General features: G+C 38.1%; 1 protein-coding gene across 14 annotated transcripts in view; it reads right to left on the bottom strand.

The window, feature by feature from the left end:
* ZMYND11 (zinc finger MYND-type containing 11) overlaps positions 1–20,559 on the bottom strand; it is a 98,742-nt gene that overhangs the window by 10,252 nt on the left and 67,931 nt on the right. For 10 of the 14 annotated variants that reach the window (XM_044424734.1, XM_044424728.1, XM_044424737.1 and 7 more), the window contains 8 exons: positions 18,015–18,059; positions 12,909–13,070; positions 5,020–5,097; positions 3,541–3,633; positions 3,100–3,187; positions 1,747–1,802; positions 875–952; positions 115–233 (listed from right to left, as the gene is read on the bottom strand). In XM_044424734.1, the coding sequence (XP_044280669.1) occupies positions 115–233; positions 875–952; positions 1,747–1,802; positions 3,100–3,187; positions 3,541–3,633; positions 5,020–5,097; positions 12,909–13,070; positions 18,015–18,059 (719 nt within the window). The remainder of the gene's footprint in view (positions 1–114; positions 234–874; positions 953–1,746; positions 1,803–3,099; positions 3,188–3,540; positions 3,634–5,019; positions 5,098–12,908; positions 13,071–18,014; positions 18,060–20,559) is intronic. The other 4 variants (XM_044424735.1, XM_044424733.1, XM_044424739.1 and 1 more) reach the window with 3 other exon arrangements.

The raw sequence follows: 20,559 nt of genomic DNA, 5'->3' as shown, positions 1-20,559 counted from the left end.
ACCACATTTTCCCATATATATTCTATAATTATGTGAGCATAAGGAGTTTTTTATTATTTTGACTGAGCCTAAGAAATGAAATATAAGCCCGAGAAGTGGCAGGTATGAAAATACCTTTGGTGGTGATGGCCAAAAAAGCGAACATCAACCTGATTGTCCTCTTTTTGCATGACTTTGGCAGGCCAGAATCCGAACCCTTTCATTTTAGCCCAAACCAGCTCATGATTGGGTATCTGGAAATTAAAGAAGCATGTTACAGTTACAAAAAGATTTTGGATGCTAATATATAAAATACTACTTTCATGTTATCAAAATAATATTTACAGATATTGGTATTTAACTATGTCTGAACAGGTAAACATAATAGGAATCCCAATACTAAACACTTTGAACTGTTTGACACCAGTATCAACACTGTCTTTTAGGATGCTGTGCTGGCAGTACCTTCATTATACCTAATCATGCATGTGCCAGCACAGCAAGACTGAGGATTAGGTTGTTAGCTTAAAGAACACCACTTTAAGAACTATGTTGCACATATAATGAACATTTATGGTAACCCTGCTCTTTTGTAGCTGTGTGTACTCAGGATGTGCAAGTTATCCAGACTAGCTAAATTGGGCTCAAATGGACTTTAAACTAGTACATTCAAACGCTCAATTGTTTCTTACAACTGATATTCAGAGATGTATGGCTTCTGTACAAGGATATTTCTTTTAAGAATCATGGCTTATATCCTCTGATAGATCTATCTTCTATGAATCTGACTAACGCTTTTAAAAAGTCATCCAAGCTACCCACTGTCACCATATCCTGTGAGTTCCATATGTCAATTGTAAATGTTTGATGAAAGAATATGAAGAAACAAACTTACGCAAGGATAGCAGAACCAATTGTCTGGACGTGCATTTGATAAATAAAAACAGTTCTTGCAAAGCTGAAGTTCATCCAACTAAAAGAAAAAAATGTTGTCATCCTCAATAATGCATTCTATGACATTAAAAAGAATTATCACAGCTACTCTAAAAGTGTAAGATATTTGCACAGGATTTTCATGTTGGCTTTTTGTCTTTGCAAAATAAGACTTGTTATGGAAAGCTAAGCCTTACAACTCTTTCTTACTTCAAGGATGAAACTAAAATCCCTTTAACTATATCATATAGGACAATAATTTGCATACTTACAGTATTTTCCAAATGCCCAGAATAATCTAACTATGGAAATTTAAATGTGACAGGTATCTTCATCACAATTTAGATGTCCCCACTTCAGAAAGCAGCTTCAGTTTTGAGTTAGAAAATGACAAACAATTCTGATGTAAATGGGTGCAACTGCAGTAACCAGAAGTAAAAACTTCATTTCTAATTTCTTACTCTCTTTTCATTAACCAGTCAACTACATCTCACAAAGTAGAACGGCAGTTAAAAATAGATTTAATTTTTCAGTTTCTGTTTGCTTGATTTCTAAAGCCTAGCTACTTCAGCAAATGAAAGTGATTTGGAGTCCACAAATGGGAAAATAGGAAGAAAAAATAAGAGGCAAGCTTGCTAAGACGTGGCATGTTATTAAAAGTTAAAATTTTCACAAAATGCATACTTTTAGGCATCAATGATGAATCAACTGCAGCAAAATGTTTTCCTCATTTCCAGGACAACTTACAAGACTAACTACTGGCCAATGGAGACTGATATGCCTCTTTATACCAAATGGTAGTGCTCAGCAACCAACTTGCTGGCTATTACTTACCTCATGACAGGTATCTTTGTAAAGCATCCTGGCTATATCAGCTTGCTCACTGTCCACTGCAATTAAAAGCCACAGACTACTAAGTATCCATACCAAACTTTTTGGCATAAAAATAGTACTAATATTTTGTCATCTTGAAGGCCTGAGATTTAAGGTACAGATCAATATATTTTTTATTTTGATGTCCGGAGCGTTTCAACACTTCTTGGGTTAACCATACCTGCATGGCTATGCCAGCATTCCTAAGAGCAAGCATGTTTAATATGAAGGAAAAGTTTGGAACATGTGGTAGATATAGGTATATGTCACAATATATTTGGCATTTTACACAGGCTGGGTTCAGATGACACAACAAGCCATGGGAAGGGGTATTTTTTAACCATCATTGGTCTGTTGTGACGTATAAACCCAGTCATACCCCAGTCCATCCTCCTGACGAATGGGGTCTCCCAGGGCTCTGTCCTGGGACCGATCCTGTTCATTCTTTTCATCAATGACCTGGAACAGGGCGTCTGATGATCAAATTCACATGATACTAAAATGGGGCCTAGGATGTGAAATGCTGTAATCTGGACTGACCAGGCCAATCTGTGAAAATGTTGGTAGAAAATAAGCTCAGCTGGCAGGTTTTTTATTTTGGAGTTTTTGTTTTTGATCTCTTCATGGTTCTGCCAACAATCACCCCTTCTACATACATACATAATGACACACACAGAGAGAATACAGAGAGGTGGCAAAGCCAAAGAATACAGCAAAATATTCAGATTTGGAAGCAGGGCTGAGCTGACTATTACATCGATTTTCACATCTAATATTGCTGTTTGCATAATGTGGAACTTTTTAAAACAGGCATCTTAGCAAAACTCTAATGGCACATGCCTGACAGCACAGGGTCATCTTAGCTGAAATAGCAGTGTGGTCAGAAGCCCTCTATGGTCCAACCCCATCCCCAATCCACATGTTCATAGGAAGGATTTGCACAAGTTATATAACAGATGGCAGAAACTGAATTCTGGGTGGGTCAGGTTGGGAATTTTGTGCAAAATTTTGTGAACATTTTGGACCATCGGTCTCTCTTGGGATGAAGCTGGGAACAGCATGGTCTGACTGGCTCAGGGAATGTCCAGATCCTCAAAGCCAGGTAACTTCTTTCAGAGTACTTGGAAGTGAAATGGACTCAATGAAAATTAAGGCACAGGGGTGCCTGAAAACAGGAAGAAACAAAAGTTAAAGTAAGGTGGATTTCATCTCAGTCCTCTATTTTATAACCTATCATATGCTCAAAGTCATTTTAAAAATGTGTGGACCACTGAAGACCCAGTAATGGATTTACTCCAATTTATCCTCACTTACCTCCATAAAAAATCACTGTGTTGTGTACAAGCAACTGAGCATCAGCTTTGAACTCCTCATAACTCCTGTACTTTCCTTCATTTACTTTCTTCAAAGAACGGAAGAAAATCAGCAAAATATGAATTAGAACTACAAACCAATCAGATTTAGGCACATATATCAATCATTTCTGTACTACAGTTTTCAACATGAAAGTCCAATAACTGCAACTACACAAAGGCTCAGTAGCACACTAACCTCTGCCTAATAAATATATGAAGACTACCTAAGACAGAGTTTACTGGTACATGATTTCCCAGTATGGATCTCCCAGAGTGGACCGTTTTGGAATTTGAGCACTGCATGCATGTATGTGTATATACGTCTAGGTAGACCTTTCTATACCATTCATCTTTTGAAAAGAGAAAACCAGATGATTCCTAGAGATATAAGGGAACATACCTCTTGTATAGTTGGAACATCAACGGCTGTGTGTACCAGTCTACGATACATGGGGTGTTTGCTGTCCTTTCCTTTCTTGTTTAGATCAATAGCCTAAAAGCACAGCAAAGTACCAGTTTAGAAACCATCGGTGTTGTAGAAGAAAGATGTCTTCTAAAGGCAAACCATTAAAATAACTGAGAAGTTTTCAGATAAAAGGACAAAAGCACATCCAACTTACAGGTAAAATTGTACAGTCTATAAATGAATGTTTCCACATCTTTCGAAGCAAAAAACTCTATTGCATAGAAACTGGGGGCATCTCATAAGTCTGTTCTTAATAACATCTGGATACTATAATCAAGGAACAAAAACTATAGCATGTTTCTTTCATGTTCAGAACTTTGAGTGGTGAGACCCCCACAAAATAAATAAAATACATTTAAGTTTGAAACAAACCAGGGAAGCAATTTTTAAGTAAATTCTGCTACCTTGAATTTGCATGCAAAAATTAAAAGTTTACATTTTCTGAATCTAATTCTTCTGCAAAATCCCAGGCATGGGTACTGAGAGATATCAATTTAGATATTCTACTAAAATACTTACCTTTTAAATATTATATGGTACCTTTCGAGAAAGTAGGAAAGGTACACAGAAATTAGTGCACAATGCACTGTACAAAAATAACTTTGCATCAAAATTGAGTATGACAAATTGAGACCTCAATAATTGCTTTAAAACTCATCAATAAGACTTAATCCAAAGTTGCATTTTAATACTCCAATCTGAATTCACAATTGTTTTTTGAAACAAAATCTGATCATGTTGAAATTCAAAACAAAAATCAAAAAAATGCAGTAAAATTCTGCTAATTTCATTTTTTTTTCAGTTCTTCTTGGAAACATCAGCAAGGATAGGGTACTGTTAAAACAGAAGGAACACACACAAGAATCCAGAATTCATGTTCACACATATATACCAGATACAGAGGGGTCCAGGTCATAGGCATGACCAGTTTTAGACAGCCATTGCATCCGAACCACCTCCAATTATCAACAGGAAAGCACTCCGCTTATCTGCCAGCAGGTGCTCAAGCATGTCAAAACCATAACAGCCTGCCAAATAAAATATAATTTATAGAAGAAATTTATTCAGAGCTCATTCTAGATAGAGTTGTCAGGCTGCAACCTGGTGTTTCCCTTGCACTTTTGCAGCTGAACTCATAGATGAGGCAACAATATTTTTCTCACATTTTTTTTTACTTTCCCCAGCTCCTTCTTGGTGGATCAAACAGTATTTCAGCACAGTAGGCAGGAAAAGAGGAAGACCAAAGGAAAGCCACTGCTGATTCATCTTGACTCCTAATTCAGCAATGACTTTAAAGATACCAATAGAATATATAGATAGTTATTGCTCATAGTCCTATTTGCAAACTGAAACAATTCCTCAATCTAGTGCTTTGTTACATAAAACAATTGGGCATTATGTTTTAACACTCACTCGTTCCTTCATACGAGAGACAATGAAGCGCAAATATGTGCTCATCTCTTGCTTGCTTGTATTCTTCTTCTTAATGCTCTGGGGGAAAAACAGCATTTTTATTTCAAAATTTTGATTTTTAGTAACTGTGCCGATATTTTACAATACACAGGTGATTAAAAATTCCCACAAAAATAGCACATTAGTCCATGAATTTTTTTTCTTGCCAATTGTGAAGGACTAATAGTGAAAACAGCATGATATACAAGTACAGAATTGCTGATAAGACTCTTTGCAGGACTGATCCTGCTGCACTATGGGTCACCAAATCTCATAACTTAAAATCAAAATCCAAAGAAAGATATTCTAGAGAGAGCGCTAAAATTACGATGAGTTTAATGGCTATTGTATAAATTGCTTGAATGACACCCTCAGGCTGCTATTCCATTCCAAAGTACACTTACATGAGCAAAAGTTAATTGAAACTGTACATTTGCTGAAACCTACAGGACTGATGTCTACGTAAACTTACTTAGGATTGGCATATTCATGCATAAAATATCCAAACATGACTTTCATTGCCTCAAAACACTGAAATGGGTTAACTTGCTATTATACAGTTTAAGGAAAAGGCTAAAACAGTGGCTTACCAAATTCCACCTTTAGAGAGACTACAATGATATTCTGCAGTGGAGTGATCCTAATTAGTTTATGGGCAGGAAAGCAGCTAATTGAAGCATGGTTACCATTTAGTGAAAAGTACAAAAAGGGGGGATAGGAAGACAATGAAGTGACAACAGCAGAAAAAGGAGGAGAGAGCAGAAGGCCCTACAAAGTCCCAAAAGCAAGCAGTACATGGCAGTTCACCATGTTATCATAAGAAGTAGTCACCAGGTCTAGAAATCAGAAGCACTGCAGCAGGAAGATAATAGCCCTGAATTACTCTTTCTAAGAAGCAGAAATGCTTAAGAGTGACTGGTTCTCCTCTGTTCCTGTTAATCAGCATAGTTTAAGCTATGCCGGCTAAACTTCATTCAATGGATATGGCAATGGCACTTTCTATTTTTGTTTGGAAGAGCAAAACGCTGTGTGAGAAATGAAGATTACACAGCCCTAGAGATGAGAATAGAAAAACCTGCATATGTAGGCCCCTTTATTGTGCTAAATAAGTTAAATTATTGAGTTATTTAGAAATGTTGAAGTATCATCACTTTGAAAAATTTGTAGTAGCAGTTTTGTTTGGAATCCAATCCAGACTTAGAAATACAAAAGTTTCTGCTTTCCTTTTGAAGTACAGAGCTTTGCTGCCACCCCTGTACTATACGATACATGAAGAGACATATCTCATATTATCAAACAAAGAAACAAAACCAGAGGAACAGAAAACATGAAATCAAAAGAGTGTCTGAAATCCAGCAACTTTGTTGTATATGCTTAGTATGGCTTTCCTAATCACCATTTCCGATATAGGTTTTTAATGCATGCAAGCTGTTCGGTATATTGGCTATGATCCTAACCTACTATTCTTTAATAGGTCCAATGAAGCCCATGTAATAAAAAAAATCAGATCCAATGTGTTGCTACCACTGGCAGTAACTTTGGCCTTAAACTGAGCAAGATGCAACATGAGATCACTTGTTTGGTAACCATCTCGAGCTATTAATAATGCACAACCGATTTTCTAACTTTCAACTTCTGTCATGTCCTACCTGGAGGAGGATTCCTCAGACGAAGAAAGCCAGAGCAGTGAGCTGCAGCCACAATCAGACACAGAGGTCGTGGCTGCAGATGACTGCCCTCCATTAGAAGAGGAGCCAGGACCTTCAGGGGCACTCCCTGTGGTTCCACAAGAGCAGAAATCAGACACAAAGGGAATCCACCCCATAAAAAGGAGGAGGAGTGCACGGCTTCGGCAGAAATCCAAATACTCTGAAAGGGGAGGTTTCCGTGAAACAGCACGCTGACTTAATTAGCCGGTTGTGCTGAGTTACAGCTGGCTATAAATTAGTTCAGGCAGAGCTGCTCTGTGTTGCAAACAACAAGCAGCATTATCTGTGTTCCTGGACTTTGTTGATGTGAACTGGTATCTAGGTTCCTGGACTGCTTATTGGACATTTTTTAGACACTGCCACCTGACTTGGAACTTTGGATGTGTGCTAACCATACAGTCTTGACCCCTGGACTGAAACTGACAATTCTTGACAAGGTAACACAGACACAGAGACTGGGCTTTTCTGTAGTGAGGCCAGGACAATCTCACAGATTTTCCAGCATTCTTTGAATGCTGGTTTTATTTTTTTCTGACCACAAATAAGAAACACGAAGTACTGTGAATTCACCCTATTATTATCATCAGTGTTTAGAGATGGGTAAATGGGCAATGCTCAAGACTGCTGGGATTCCCTCACCACTTGTCCAGTTCCTGCTCATGTTTGTGACTTCTGCTTACTTTGTGCAAATGGAAAAACTGGCCATCTCTAGTGGTGACGGAATATGAAATCTGTGCAAATTTGAATGAAGAAAGTTGCACAAGTTCAATGTAAACATATGCCTAGCAAGGTACAAACATTTTCAATGGACACATGCCTGCATGCATGATCACATGAAGTGTTTTAACAAGGCATGCTCACATATTTTGTGAGCAAAAACAAAATTCTCATAGAGCCCTGCTCTGGTTCTAATAATTCAAAATCCCAGAATACAAATTAAAATACAACGGGGAAGAATTTTGTAAGTACGCCTCCTTGAGAAATGCAGTAGTACTGGAGAATTACATTGGTATTAGCTGGCAAACCCCATTAAGGTTTGCAAAAGCCTATGGTACTTTGGCACTGTAATGAGCAATACTGTTCAAAGCTACTATCAGACACGACAGAAGTAAAACAATCACAAAGTTTGAAGTTAAGAGCCTGTCAGTAGAAGGCAGAGCACTCCTAGAGAACTTTATTGCACTGCTCACACATTTGAAAAAATATACCTGGTTCAGCATGTACTACACAGCTAATGGCAAACTGCCTGGAGCAAACACAATTATATGTGATTCTTCCAGCAGTATCTCCAGAAGCCAATCCATCAGGACCTATCTTGTACGTATATTTTTCAAGCACCAAAGCAACAGAAATATGTATTTCCAAATATACATTAAATTGTTCAAAGAATGCCATGCCAATTAACAGTGAACAAATACATTCCTCATCTTTTTTACTGTAACATGATTTTAAAAAATGGCCTTTAATGATTCAACAAGATGGCTTGTCCAAGAAGGGTCTTTTGAACTTGGAGAGAAGATAAATCCAAACACCCAACTGTTTTTGAGGTTAGCTAAATGCAATCTGTCCACTGGGTTTAAGATTCTCAACAATACTCAAACAGTTCTTACCATCAGATTAATTTCAATTGCCACATCTGTGCTGAAAACCCCCATATCATCCCAATTAAATATGTGTAGTCCTGACTTCCAGTAGTTTTACATTCATGGACAACAACATAATAGTGTCAGTGATGAACCATATTTTGATTTCAGAGTATCTCAGAAATTGCTCCTTATAATCTGTCAAGTAATACAGTAACTTAAAGTATGAAAAAGTCCTGTATAATATTCCTTTTAGCCTCTACTCCTATTGTCAACAGATGAATGTCTTGGTTCAAGCAAATTCTTTGGTGACCTTGGGATCTATAGATGAACTATTATTGGATCATTCACCCAAGAAAATGCAGCCCCCAGTTGATTCTACAGCTTCAGGATCTCCAGTTGGAAGGTGATACATCTTATTATGATAACATTTTGGAGAATTGATGAGTTATAATTTTTGCAAGTATTTATTGATGATAATGCAAATAAAAGCTAGCTCCTTTTATACAGGATCATTAAGCTCCTTTGTATTCTTTGGACTGCATCCAGGTTTCTCAAAAAACCCCCAAGTGCTTACTTTACAGGTTTCTGGATCTCTTTTTAAAAAAGAAAGCCATTAATCAGTCATGGCAATTAAGAGACAAGATTGTCATAAATTACTGGTAAATGCAAAGTCTGGAAGTTAGAACAGATAGAAATATTTGTGTATGCCATACCCTTCTCTAGTGAGAATCTCATCCCTTCTACATTCAGACATTCCCATTTTTAGGAAGTATGTAAACATGAAAGACTACAAGAGATGAGATGGCCAAGGCATCGATCATTTGATTCACATGCCAGAATAGCGTTCTTTGGACAGAGAGCTACAGAGGTGGTCTCTGTGCTACATTATTCACTCATGAGTCACCTTAGCAAGAAGGCAGCATCACAACTGCTGTATCAATTAAAGGAATCCATGTACAACACCCCAGGTCCAATAACTGGCACCACTAGTTAAAAGGATCAGGTAGCAAATGATGGATCAGGTAGCAAAATCCACTTGACAGCTGCTGCCATACATTCAGAATCCACAATATTAGGTCAGACAGACAAATAGTCTGACCTGGTATAAGGGAGCTTCCTTTGTTTCCTCTGAACCAAATCAAATACAAAGTGTTGACATTGTGACTACTTCCTATGTCAGTACTGGTACATCTGATCAACTTCAAATGCTGCTGGGATTGGCATGAGACCAGGCACATGGTATAGACTCCTGTGTGACTGCGGGCAACATATAGCTCACATACAATATCCTGGCACTACTAAGAAGTCATGAGAAAAAGTGGATTGATTTTGAAGTCCACTAGTAGAATTACTTTGGAAAGAAGTGAAAAACACCATAGATAAATACAGTCTGCAAATGGCAGACAAACAGCATGAAAACAGTATCTTTGTTTATTAGATCAATCATCCATTTGTTTACTGAGGGTCCTATATCTCCAGGGCACTAAGGGAAAAAATATACTCCCACCTCTACCCTATCAACCCATGGCCATGGTAGAAGAGACAACCATCTATGTATGGTTGATGCTGAATTCATACCAAATAGTGGAGGAGGGCAGTGTTTAAAAAGCATGAGGGGTAAAAGCAGCGATGAACTTTTTCTTCTACTTCCACTTCACCTCCAAACTGTTTCTCCATAGCTGTTTTTCATCCAAATGGAATATATTTCTGACCTTGGAATTTCACCAGGAAAAAACAGTGGGATCTTAGTGAAGAAAAAGTATGGTGGACAAAGAGCTATGACCCATCCCAAACATGTTTTAGATTGTTTCCCTCCACTTCGTAGCAATTATGTGACAACCCTTCCTGACATACAGGCCTCTCATGATCATGTCTATTTGGCCCAACTTCCATCTGCTGTGCAAATACTCTGAACTGCAGAAAAGCATGTGTGAGAGAGTGTGTGTGTGCACATCAGGAGCAAAGCTACCCCAAATTATTTACTACCTGTTTAAGATGCCTAAGGAACCTTTCTGCTGCTGGCTAAACAATGACCTCTATTTCATTAATCCCCAAATCAATCCTTCATAGCAGTGGCAACTCAGAGAGGAAAAGTTTGTGCATGATAGAAGAACATGTAGCAGGCTCATTTAGACATACAAATGCCTCTGCCTCCTATCTAAAGGAACAGGAATGATATGAAACAGACTAGATGTTGGTTTTTCAAAAAAAAAAAAAAAAAAAGAGCTTGTAGTCTGATGACATCCGGAGGAAAATATGCACCCAACCCTAAAGTGAAGCAAGCATTTCAGAGTTCCCAAAAGCCACTTGTCTGTAATGTAAAACTCACACCTGCAAATTTCAGCATCAATAAACCAGTGTTCAAATCTGTCTGCACCAGCTGTTCCTCTGCTGAGTAGCGACTGGTATTTGCCACCAGTAAGTAAAGCTTGATATTATATGCTTGTTGCTTCACAGCTGGCATACATACTAGGACACCAACATTAGGAGATGCAGCTGGCCAGTTTTAGGCAGGATGCCAAATGACTAGTGGAGCATCTTATATAGAATTTTTTTGCCAAATGGTTTTTTCTTACAGGGCCCCAACACCATTTCAGAAGAGAAAAGTTTGTAGCCTGATGGCAATGAAATCTGGAGGATAATGTGTGGTACTCCTAAACTTACGCTGTAATTGCCTAGAAAAGATAGCTTTGACCCAAAGAGCCAATATAATTTGCATAGATGGGATTTCAAATCTGTTTCACTAAAAGATTTGCAGTGTCGAACCACAGGCAGTTGTTTAGTCTCCTTTCCTAAAACGTGGTTTGGTGCTGACAGCTACTTCAGGAAAACCAGAAGTTTGACACAAAAGAGCACTGAGCAGTATAGAAATTAAATAAATAAATAAATCTGAATGGAAATGCTTCTTTGGCACAATTGGTACTGGGGGTTGTAATCAAGATGTCCAACAACTCTGTGGTTCAGTTGTCTATTGTACATTTACTCGGGCAAAATAACCAGGGTGGGAATTGTGGGTGGGCTGTGGGGGGAACGATAACCAAACAGAAGGTAGTTGAAGAGGATGGAAGAACTGGTGGGACAGAAGTCACCTGGCAAGTGGCAGCCCATTGCAGAGGCTGTGGGCAGTTTGCCTGGTTCCTTGATCAAGAAGGAAGCTTCCTCATATAAGCAAGGCTATGCATGAGCAAGGCAAAGGAAGCATGGCCAGTAAGTCAAAGCAGGAGATGACCAAGGAATGGGGAAATATGGGAATCTCTTTGCTCCAGGATAAAATACGGAACTAGAGAAAAGCAATAATACAGGAACAAGCCCCTTCCTTCTAGCAGAGGCCAATGGGAACCTCAGGCTTACCCTATCCCCTACCCCTTCTTCAAAATTATAGCTGCACTATGATGCACTTTATGTACTTTAAACTACAAAAATAAATCGAACTTCCTTTTTTTGTTAAACCAACAAACTCCTATACTTGCTTTAAAGCAAGCTGATGCTCCCTACGCAAAAAGTTATACTGATCAATTGTTCATTCACAATCCCACACTTTTCAACACATCCTCTAGCACAGTTTAGTATGCTATGTGGCAAAGTAGTAGAAGGGAAAATCAGAAGGGCAAAACCCTATTTGCCTAATAAATTGGCCTTTGCCAATGTGCATTTCCCATTTTCTATCTCCCTCCTCCCTCCCTCGGCATACCTCTCCACCCCATCTATGACTTACTGGGAAAAAACTGAAGATAACAGACTCTGGTATTGGTATTTCAAGGTAGTGATACAAAGGAGGAAATTTCTGAATGAACAGCACCTTGCTAGATGGAAATTCTAGGAATGTGTGCATAATCAATGTATGGTTTTAAATTTTTTTTGGTGGATTACAACACAGAATATTAAATAGCATTTACAAACAGCAAAGCTCAGAGGAAAGTGCTAAAATACTCATGCAAATATGTGCAGAGTGTTTACAATTCTTTCTATATTTAGTTCATGTCATTTGTGTGTTGATAGAATCAGGCATAACTAGATATAGTTGGACAAATGCAGAAGGACCAAACATCCAGGCAAATGTAGGAGAGAAAATGGCTCTGAATCACAGTTTAATGTGTGCTCTGATGATGCATGTGAGGAGGCCCTGAAGGAAATGGGACTGTGATCCCACAGGCAGTGTGCTTTGCATTGAATAGGGCAAAGAGGGTAGGGGAGGGCAGGATTCGGCACAGAACTCCTGCACTTGGGACAGATAGTCTTGTTGAGGTAAATTTATCTCAGGTTTGAGAAGGGATTTGTTTGGGTAATTCTGCAACTCTAGGTTATGGCACATCATGTTCCATGTCAATCAACAAAATGTTTGATCTTAAACTTATTGCCTCAAGAGGTGCTCATTGATAGCAGGCTTTTATCATTTTTGCTTTGGCCCATCCAGATTTGACCATATGTTTGGATTTGCATTGTTCTCAAAGGAGGCAAAACTGGATATTTTGTTCTGGCCAGAAACATCTTCTCGAAACTATAAATAACAAATACCAAGCCTCTATTCAGCACATGAAAGCTCAGAGGTACTCACCCTGCAAACTGGGCATTGCCAGTGACTACTGCTGTCTCTAAGCCTGAACTCATCAGATAAACACTTGGAATGATATACACGAAAACACAGGTCACATATCAACACCTCTCCAGGCAAATGGCATTCAAAACAATACCAGTCATGAGTTTCTGTCTCCCAGTCCTACAAAAAATACAAAATAATTTGATAGAACATTCTGTCAATATCTGAAATAGCTATGAACAAAGCACATTCTTGAAGTCTAGCAACAGTTAGGCATTATAGATATTTTAAAGTATTGTACCTCCATTGTGGATTATTCAATGATAATTGAACACACTACAGTTTAACCTCTAATGACTGCTAGACTTTAAACCCTGTTTTGAGTGTGTTTTGTTAGCAACACAAACACAATGCATGTCATACCTCCACCCATACCTCAGTAAAAGCAATAGTTCTTGCCTTGCATAATGTGTTTTATATTGCACTTAGATAAAAATGACAGTGACCTTTATCTTTTTGAATGAAGGTGATGGGAGCACTTGCTCCACATTGGGTCAATAAACTGTGATGCCTAACCATATATTTTATTCTTTCCAAGACTTGGTCAATACTTTCACTTGAAGGATGGGAGTCCTTCAACTGCTTGGAATTCTGAGGAATGCAAGGAATTCTTTTGAACTATGTCCAGAACAGGCTTTGGGAACTGGCCTCCTGAATCTTTACTTTTCTTCTTGGAAAGAAAAAAAAGGTATAGAGTTACCATTGTAGCTGTGCAATCTGTTCTAAACAGCTGTAATTTTCTGTGCCAGCCTTCAGAAGCGTTTAGACCACAACTCCCAGAATTTTCATCCAGCAGAGCCACTGATTGGAAATTCTGGGTGTTGCAGTCCAAGCATGTTTGGAAGGCACAAATTGGGGAAGGCTGTTATAGCCGATCTCTCCTAAAGAAAAACTGCTGTTTTTCAAAAACAGCTGCTGAGTTTAGGCTAGAGTAGGCAGCAGTGGCTGTGGCTTTCCCTGATCCTGATTTCTCCAGTCAAAGTGCATAGGCACAAGCCACACTCCTCCTATTTTGTTGATACTGTGTTGAATACAGACAGAAAATTTCCGTCCTTTTGCAGCAACCTACACAGCTGCATGATGTAAACCAAGCTTGAAAAGACTCACATCAGCTGAAATATTCAGTATATGCAATTGCCAACTTAAAATCTTTAGCTGAAGGACAGCACTTTTCAGGCTTTCGTAGTCTACACTGTAGTTTGCTTTAGCTCTGATTGGGTTCACTTTAAGTTCTTATTTGGTCCATGAAATGTGTTGAACAATGTTACGGGCATTCAGGGTAAAACAGAAATATCTGTCAGAGCTGACCAACTAGGTCAAACGTGAGGTTCTTGCAAGAGCTCAGCACTCCTGAAAATTAAAGGATGCAAGTCAGACTAACATAGACAAGAAGGGTAGAATTTCCAAACTTACAAGAATATACAAATAGAGCAGAACAACACACCTATCTTCAACACATTTTAATCCTAGAATATAGCAATGTTAAGCAGCTTTGTGTGTTATTGTTTTTAACATAGCTTTTGCAACATGATTTCAATGAACCCCAATATTGGAATGTTTGATCTAATTTTGGTCTTGGGTCAAGGTTGTAGTCCTTCAAATGTTTGGAATTGTGTAAAAGAAGCCTAAAATATGGTTTCCCACTACAATAAAAAAGAAGGTAAGAATTACCTCTATTCACTTCTGTTTCCTGATTTTGCTTGGTATCCAACCAAAACAAAGTATCTTTACATCCCAATAATTTCAGTAAGAGAGATTTAAATAACCAATGGGTAAAACTGCTAACATCTCTGTATGTTTTAGTTTTACTTAAATGAATATAAAGAATGTATACAAGCTAAGGTCACATTAAAACTCCAAGTCCTACTCTGTGAAGCCTCTACTAAAATAAACTGGCTTCAGCACACCTAACTTGCTGTATTCTGACCAAGGTGTTATGCCATTAATAACAGAGAAATAAAAGTTCCAGTGGCAGTTTCCAGTATCTCTAACGGGGCCAACTCTACCGCAGAAGTATTCCAAAAGTTTGCTTAGGGGGACAAGATTATTAGGGATGTTAAGAAAGCAGCTTTTGAACCAAGAACTGTACCCAAATCTTCAGCCACACTGCAAGAGGCTCTGGGGTGCACTTCTCGGATTACAGTTGCTGGGGTGACTAAATGTTTTGAGCTCATTCCAATTCCTAAAGCTACAAGAAAAAAAAACCTTAAGAACCAGTAACATGTCTTTAGGTTATAAACTGAGATAATTTGAGTTCTCATAATTTATTATTTTATATTCAGAAAATCACTACAAAATCACACATTTCTTTATTCAAAAATACTGAATATTTGCGTTCTTTTATGCTAACTAAATGACTTGGGGGTATTGGATGGCCAGCTACCCACAAGTACATCATCAGTGGGTCAGTTTGCACAATCACTTGTGTCTACTGCAGCTGAAATAAGCAAGTGGGTTGCGGCACATGCTAGCCACAATTGTTAATGTTCAAACTGCAGCAGGCAGCTGCTGTAGCTTACAATTCCATCAAAACTCAGGCAGGGTGGATTTATGTCATGGTTAACAGGCCACCCCAGAACCCTAGTGCAGCCCACAGAATCTGGGTGGTTTGCTCTCCACAGCATCATGGCCCTTGCCTGTGTTTGCATATCACAGTAAGCACATATCAGTGGCAGGCAGCACAGTGAGTGCCAGCAATCATGTAAACTACATCATTCACTGGAACTTCTGCTCATGAAAGGTGTGGTTTGTGTGAACAATCATCACCTTTAATATGTGGCTGTTGTGATTTTGCACAGTAGCAGGCACTCAAAAAGTGCTTGGTTGTGTGACTTGTGGGAGTCACACTGTCAGCTTTTGCAGGAAATGTCATTTCACATAGGCAATGTCTTTGCTTTGGCTTGACCTGGTCACAAATCTGGCAGTGGCCCATGTACTCCTGAAACATCTGGCAGGCAGCAATTACTGAGTGTCAACCGTACCTTTTTATTTTGTATGTATACTTTTAAAAAGCAAAACAATAGTTATATCTATTTACTGAAATAGATATATGCAATAAATTTCACACCAGTTCTAGGTAACAAATGTGATTACTTTTTTTTCTGCTCTGTTTTTATTTCATCAGGTCCTTCCTAGCAATCTATACAAAATTTATACACACAGAACTTTCAGATCAAAGTACTTTAGAAATAAAGCAATGCAACTCTTATTTTATGTTGGAAATCCAGATTAATAATATTATTGTTAAATCACTTTTGTATGCTATATACTCTTCTTCTTCTTTGCATAAGTTTGCTGAATGTTCATCAGTAGAAAAAGACCAATGAAAGAAGAACAAGAAAAATCTTCTTGGAAGCCTTTCTGCATTAGTCCCACTGAAATGAAAGGGATCTGCCTTAGAGCACTACCAAGATCTATTCAATTCTCATTAATTTCACTGGGGCTTCTGTAGGAAAACTTCCTGGTCAATTGGGACCTTAGTCAAAATGATGCTATTAATGAAATAAAAACAAATGAGAAGATAAAATTTTCAAATCACAAATGTGATTGTTCATATAATAGTAGGAACTGGCATAAGCATCAACATTGTCTTGTTGCATTGTAGCTAAGAGCTTGTAGCTAAACTGGATTTAGCTAACTCACGTTATGTGCTCAGTGCTGTACTTCACCCTCGAATGGTACAAAGACTTTGATCAGACAGAGGCTGTTCTGCTTAGCTGTTGGATACACTGGGATTTAACCATGTTTACACTCATCCATAAACCACACAGCACAAATGGTATCATCTTCCAACTCAGGGTGGATGGTACAGATACTCCCAATGATGAAGGAGCTTTTTATCGTTAGCTTGAGTAGCACTAGCTGCAAGGGCTTTGAAGCTTAGGTTAAAGATACCCCAAACATGTTCTTGACAAATGCATCATCAGGTTAAGAGAAGAAAATGTACTTTCTTTAGCATTTTGATCATTGTGTTTCAAAGCTTATTTCTAAAGCTTTATGAATAATTATTTGTTCATAACCGATAACTTTTTAGCATGACTATGTTAAAAAAGGAGAAGTAAACATAAGGGTAAAACTTCAAGTAGCCTGTATTCCCAAGGGTGGGGGCTTATATTTGTAATGTCAAATTCCTATTAAAATCATACATTTAAAATATTACCTTAACAATTTGTGGGGGAAGGCTATTAGTGGCTACTAGCCTTGCAGACTGTGTTACCTCATTTACAAGAGGTGGTGTGCCTGCATATACCCATTTTTCAGGAGCTTGAGCAGGAGGAGGTCTTGTGCCCATCATGCATGGGCAGCTGGTTTGCCACTGTATGTACAGAGTGGTGGACTGGATGGACATTTGGTCTGATCCAGCATGAGTGTTATATTCTTAATTACAATTTAATAAAGAGACAGAAACTCAGGAGTAAAGTTACAGGGATCAAAAATGCCTACTAATGTCAACAAGGTGAAGTTCAGACAAAACTCTCATTTCTGATATACTTTGTATCCCCAACACAAATTTCAAGACCAATCTTCTTTTTTTAAAAATCAAGATCTTTGTTTTTTAAAGCTGGCCTACAATCTGAACATGTGTTGGGACATTTTGCAGAATCAGGAAACTAGATGGGTATCTGCCACATACTTTCCTTGCATAAGACAGGAGATATGTATGTTAAGTTTAACATCTGGTTGATTGTATTGTACTAATAGAAAGAACTTCTCAAAATCTAAAAGTACAAAGATGTCCTCCTCTGTATTTGCAAAGTCTGCCACCAGATGTCATCTCTACTCCCAAAATAACTGATAAAAGGGAAACCATTGCAACTTCACATCTTGTGGCAAAACATGTGAGAAACCACTTCCAGCTCCCCAGGAAGCAGAAAAAAAAAGTATTTCAGCCACAGTGCCATGTAGTGTACACCAATTTCAGAAATGCATGGAACATGGATGACAAGCATTATTAATACAATTACCTGACAACTAAAGAAGCAACTATCTAATCTATCCCAATGTACAACAGAAAGAGAAAATATAACAGGAAATTCAAGACTACATAGTGCAAAAGTTGTTCACCTTGATTTTTGCTGTTGTCCGGGAGAAAGGCTGCATACTGTAGGCCTTTCAAAATAAAGAAACAAAAAAAAACATGGTCTCTGTTCTGGAACCCATCTGAGGCATATGAATCGAAACATGGAGACTGGGAAAGCATAGTATTACAGATAGCATCCTGACTCTACATTTTCCCCAAATAATCTCTAAAAGTTGCTCTCTCTTGAATTATTTCCCCTTCTTCTATTGTGCTCCTGAAAGCCTTCCAAGCAGTTAAATTAATTAGGAAAACACACACTTGAAGCAACATGGAGCCCAAATGGTTCCATGTCTGGAACTGTTCAGCACAGCAGAGGAATTTATGCACTTGCCAAATGACCCCTAGGAAGAAACGCATGTTTGACTCACATAATGTACCTTAATGGTGTCAACCCCTCCAAAAATCCAGAAGGTAGCATATTATGAATTATCAGATACCTACTTGTCTCCACATTTCATAAATAAATAATGCTTTAGCCTGGTAGTTAAAAGGAAGGACAGTCATATCTGGGAAGTGACTATTACACAAATGAGAAAATAGGGTACATTTGTAAAGGAATTTTCTTTACATGCAAAAAGTGTGTAGAGTCTGTGCACTAGCAGATGAAGGAAATTATGATCGGATGTCTGGCTAATTACAGGGACCTTGCAGAGCAACAACTTGAAAAGACATGGGATGATCTTAATCCAAAATAATACAGCGCAGACATAAAAAGGAACTGTAAACTATAAACAGACACTCAAGCAGAGGTGGTTTTGGGACTGTACGATGTTAATCTTGATTATTAGTACTGCCCAGCACTTATGTGTTTGTGATGTGGGGGGATGGTTTAATATACTGCAAATACAACATAACAGGCCTGCTCAACTTGTGACCCACCAACCAGAATACAGCCTTGTAGCCATCTGGTTGGCAACATTTTGGCTCACAAGATCAGCAAGCCTGTAATAAAACAATCAGAGTATCTTGTTACTTTCCATCTTTTACGAAAATTCTTCTACGTTAGGGCTATTTCTAAAGCCCCATTAACATAGGAATGTTTTTACACATGTACCCTTGGATCATGGCCAGAGTCTTTAGGATCAAGGATGCAAGTTAATAATTACACTTCATGAAAATTACACTACAGTTCATGTAAATCAGAATTCATCCCATTATTAATGATCAAAAGGCATGTCTGTTGAATTCTCAAAGAGAATGCACTAGTAATGCCTAAGCACAATAAATATGCAGTTTCGTCAAGGAAAATTTCAAAAATAAATGATGCTAAAAAAGTTAGCTGGCACTGACACTTTTCTGACAAACTGAAAAGGTGGGGGGTTATAATGTGTAAGCAATGACTGAAAAAATTAAAGCAAAACATTTTTAACACAGATTTTAGGTTTGTTAAACCAACTTTAAAACATTGTTCAACCAAAATAAGCAAATTAGTCTCATTAACTATAGTAAAATGCATTGTTTGCATCTATGCAACACCTTTCTTGTCATGATCTGAAAACTATTTATTTATTTATTTATTTATTTAGAAAATTTCTATGCTGCCCCATTCGCCGAAGCCTCGGGGTGGCTCACAAAACATTAAAATATAATACATTAAAAATATAAAACGAATTTACAATATAAGTCACCCTGGCTAATTAGGCTAATCCTAGCCATAGTGATGTGATGCAAGAGAAGAAAGATTATTCTGGTTTCTATAAGGGACACAATTCTTTAAAGGTCCATGGAAAGAAAAAGTGTCTCCTCTTGGATTTTCTTCTTCTAAAGGGTACGCACAAGACTTATCTATGAACAGGAGTGTGTATATTCTGCAATTCCATGCAAGCACAGAAATGCTGAGAAAGTTATACCTGGGTGCAGAATTCAGCATTCTGAGAATTTCAGGCTGCTCTCCAGCCCTTATGGATAAGAGACATAGGCACAGCAAGCTGAAATACCCAGAAGAAGAAGGGGATCCAGCAAAATTTTAAAATGATGATGGGATAAGATTTCGGAGCCACAAAAAAGCTCATTGTCCCTTCCTTGACTAGCTGCAGCATAATAATTATGGAACCTAAGGGGATATAGAATGCTTACTTAATTCAGATACCAGCTTTTCTGCATGACGAATTTTTACTCGTTTAGCATAAAATATCTATTATTTAGTGCAAACCACACACTTCATCTCAACAACACAAAGTTGGCATGCTGTTAATTCTTAGGGTATGTGAATTGTGGAAAGAATTCTCAGTTGAAGCCTTTTAACTTCTCCTTTATAAAAATGAGACCTGAAAAAGGGAATAGTACTTCTTGTAATACAGGTTTTATGATGTCAAAAACTGGAAAAAAGGAAAAAATGGTATTTGGAAATAAACAGATCCATTTTGAATTGTTGCCTGCACTCGGATGGTCTTGTTTTTCTCCTTTCCTCTAGATCAGGGCTAGAGAACTGGCCTGCACTTTTATCATCTGTGATAGTGGCCACAGTCAGAATAATAACAGCAGGGATTCCCCCTCATACAGTTGGCCCTCCCACAAAGAGAAATAACC

The sequence above is a fragment of the Varanus komodoensis genome, unplaced genomic scaffold, assembly GCF_004798865.1.
Source record: "Varanus komodoensis strain SLA01 unplaced genomic scaffold, ASM479886v1 scaffold15, whole genome shotgun sequence".
Taxonomy (NCBI): Eukaryota; Metazoa; Chordata; class Lepidosauria; order Squamata; family Varanidae; genus Varanus; species Varanus komodoensis.
This window is presented reverse-complemented; position numbering and strand designations above follow the sequence as displayed.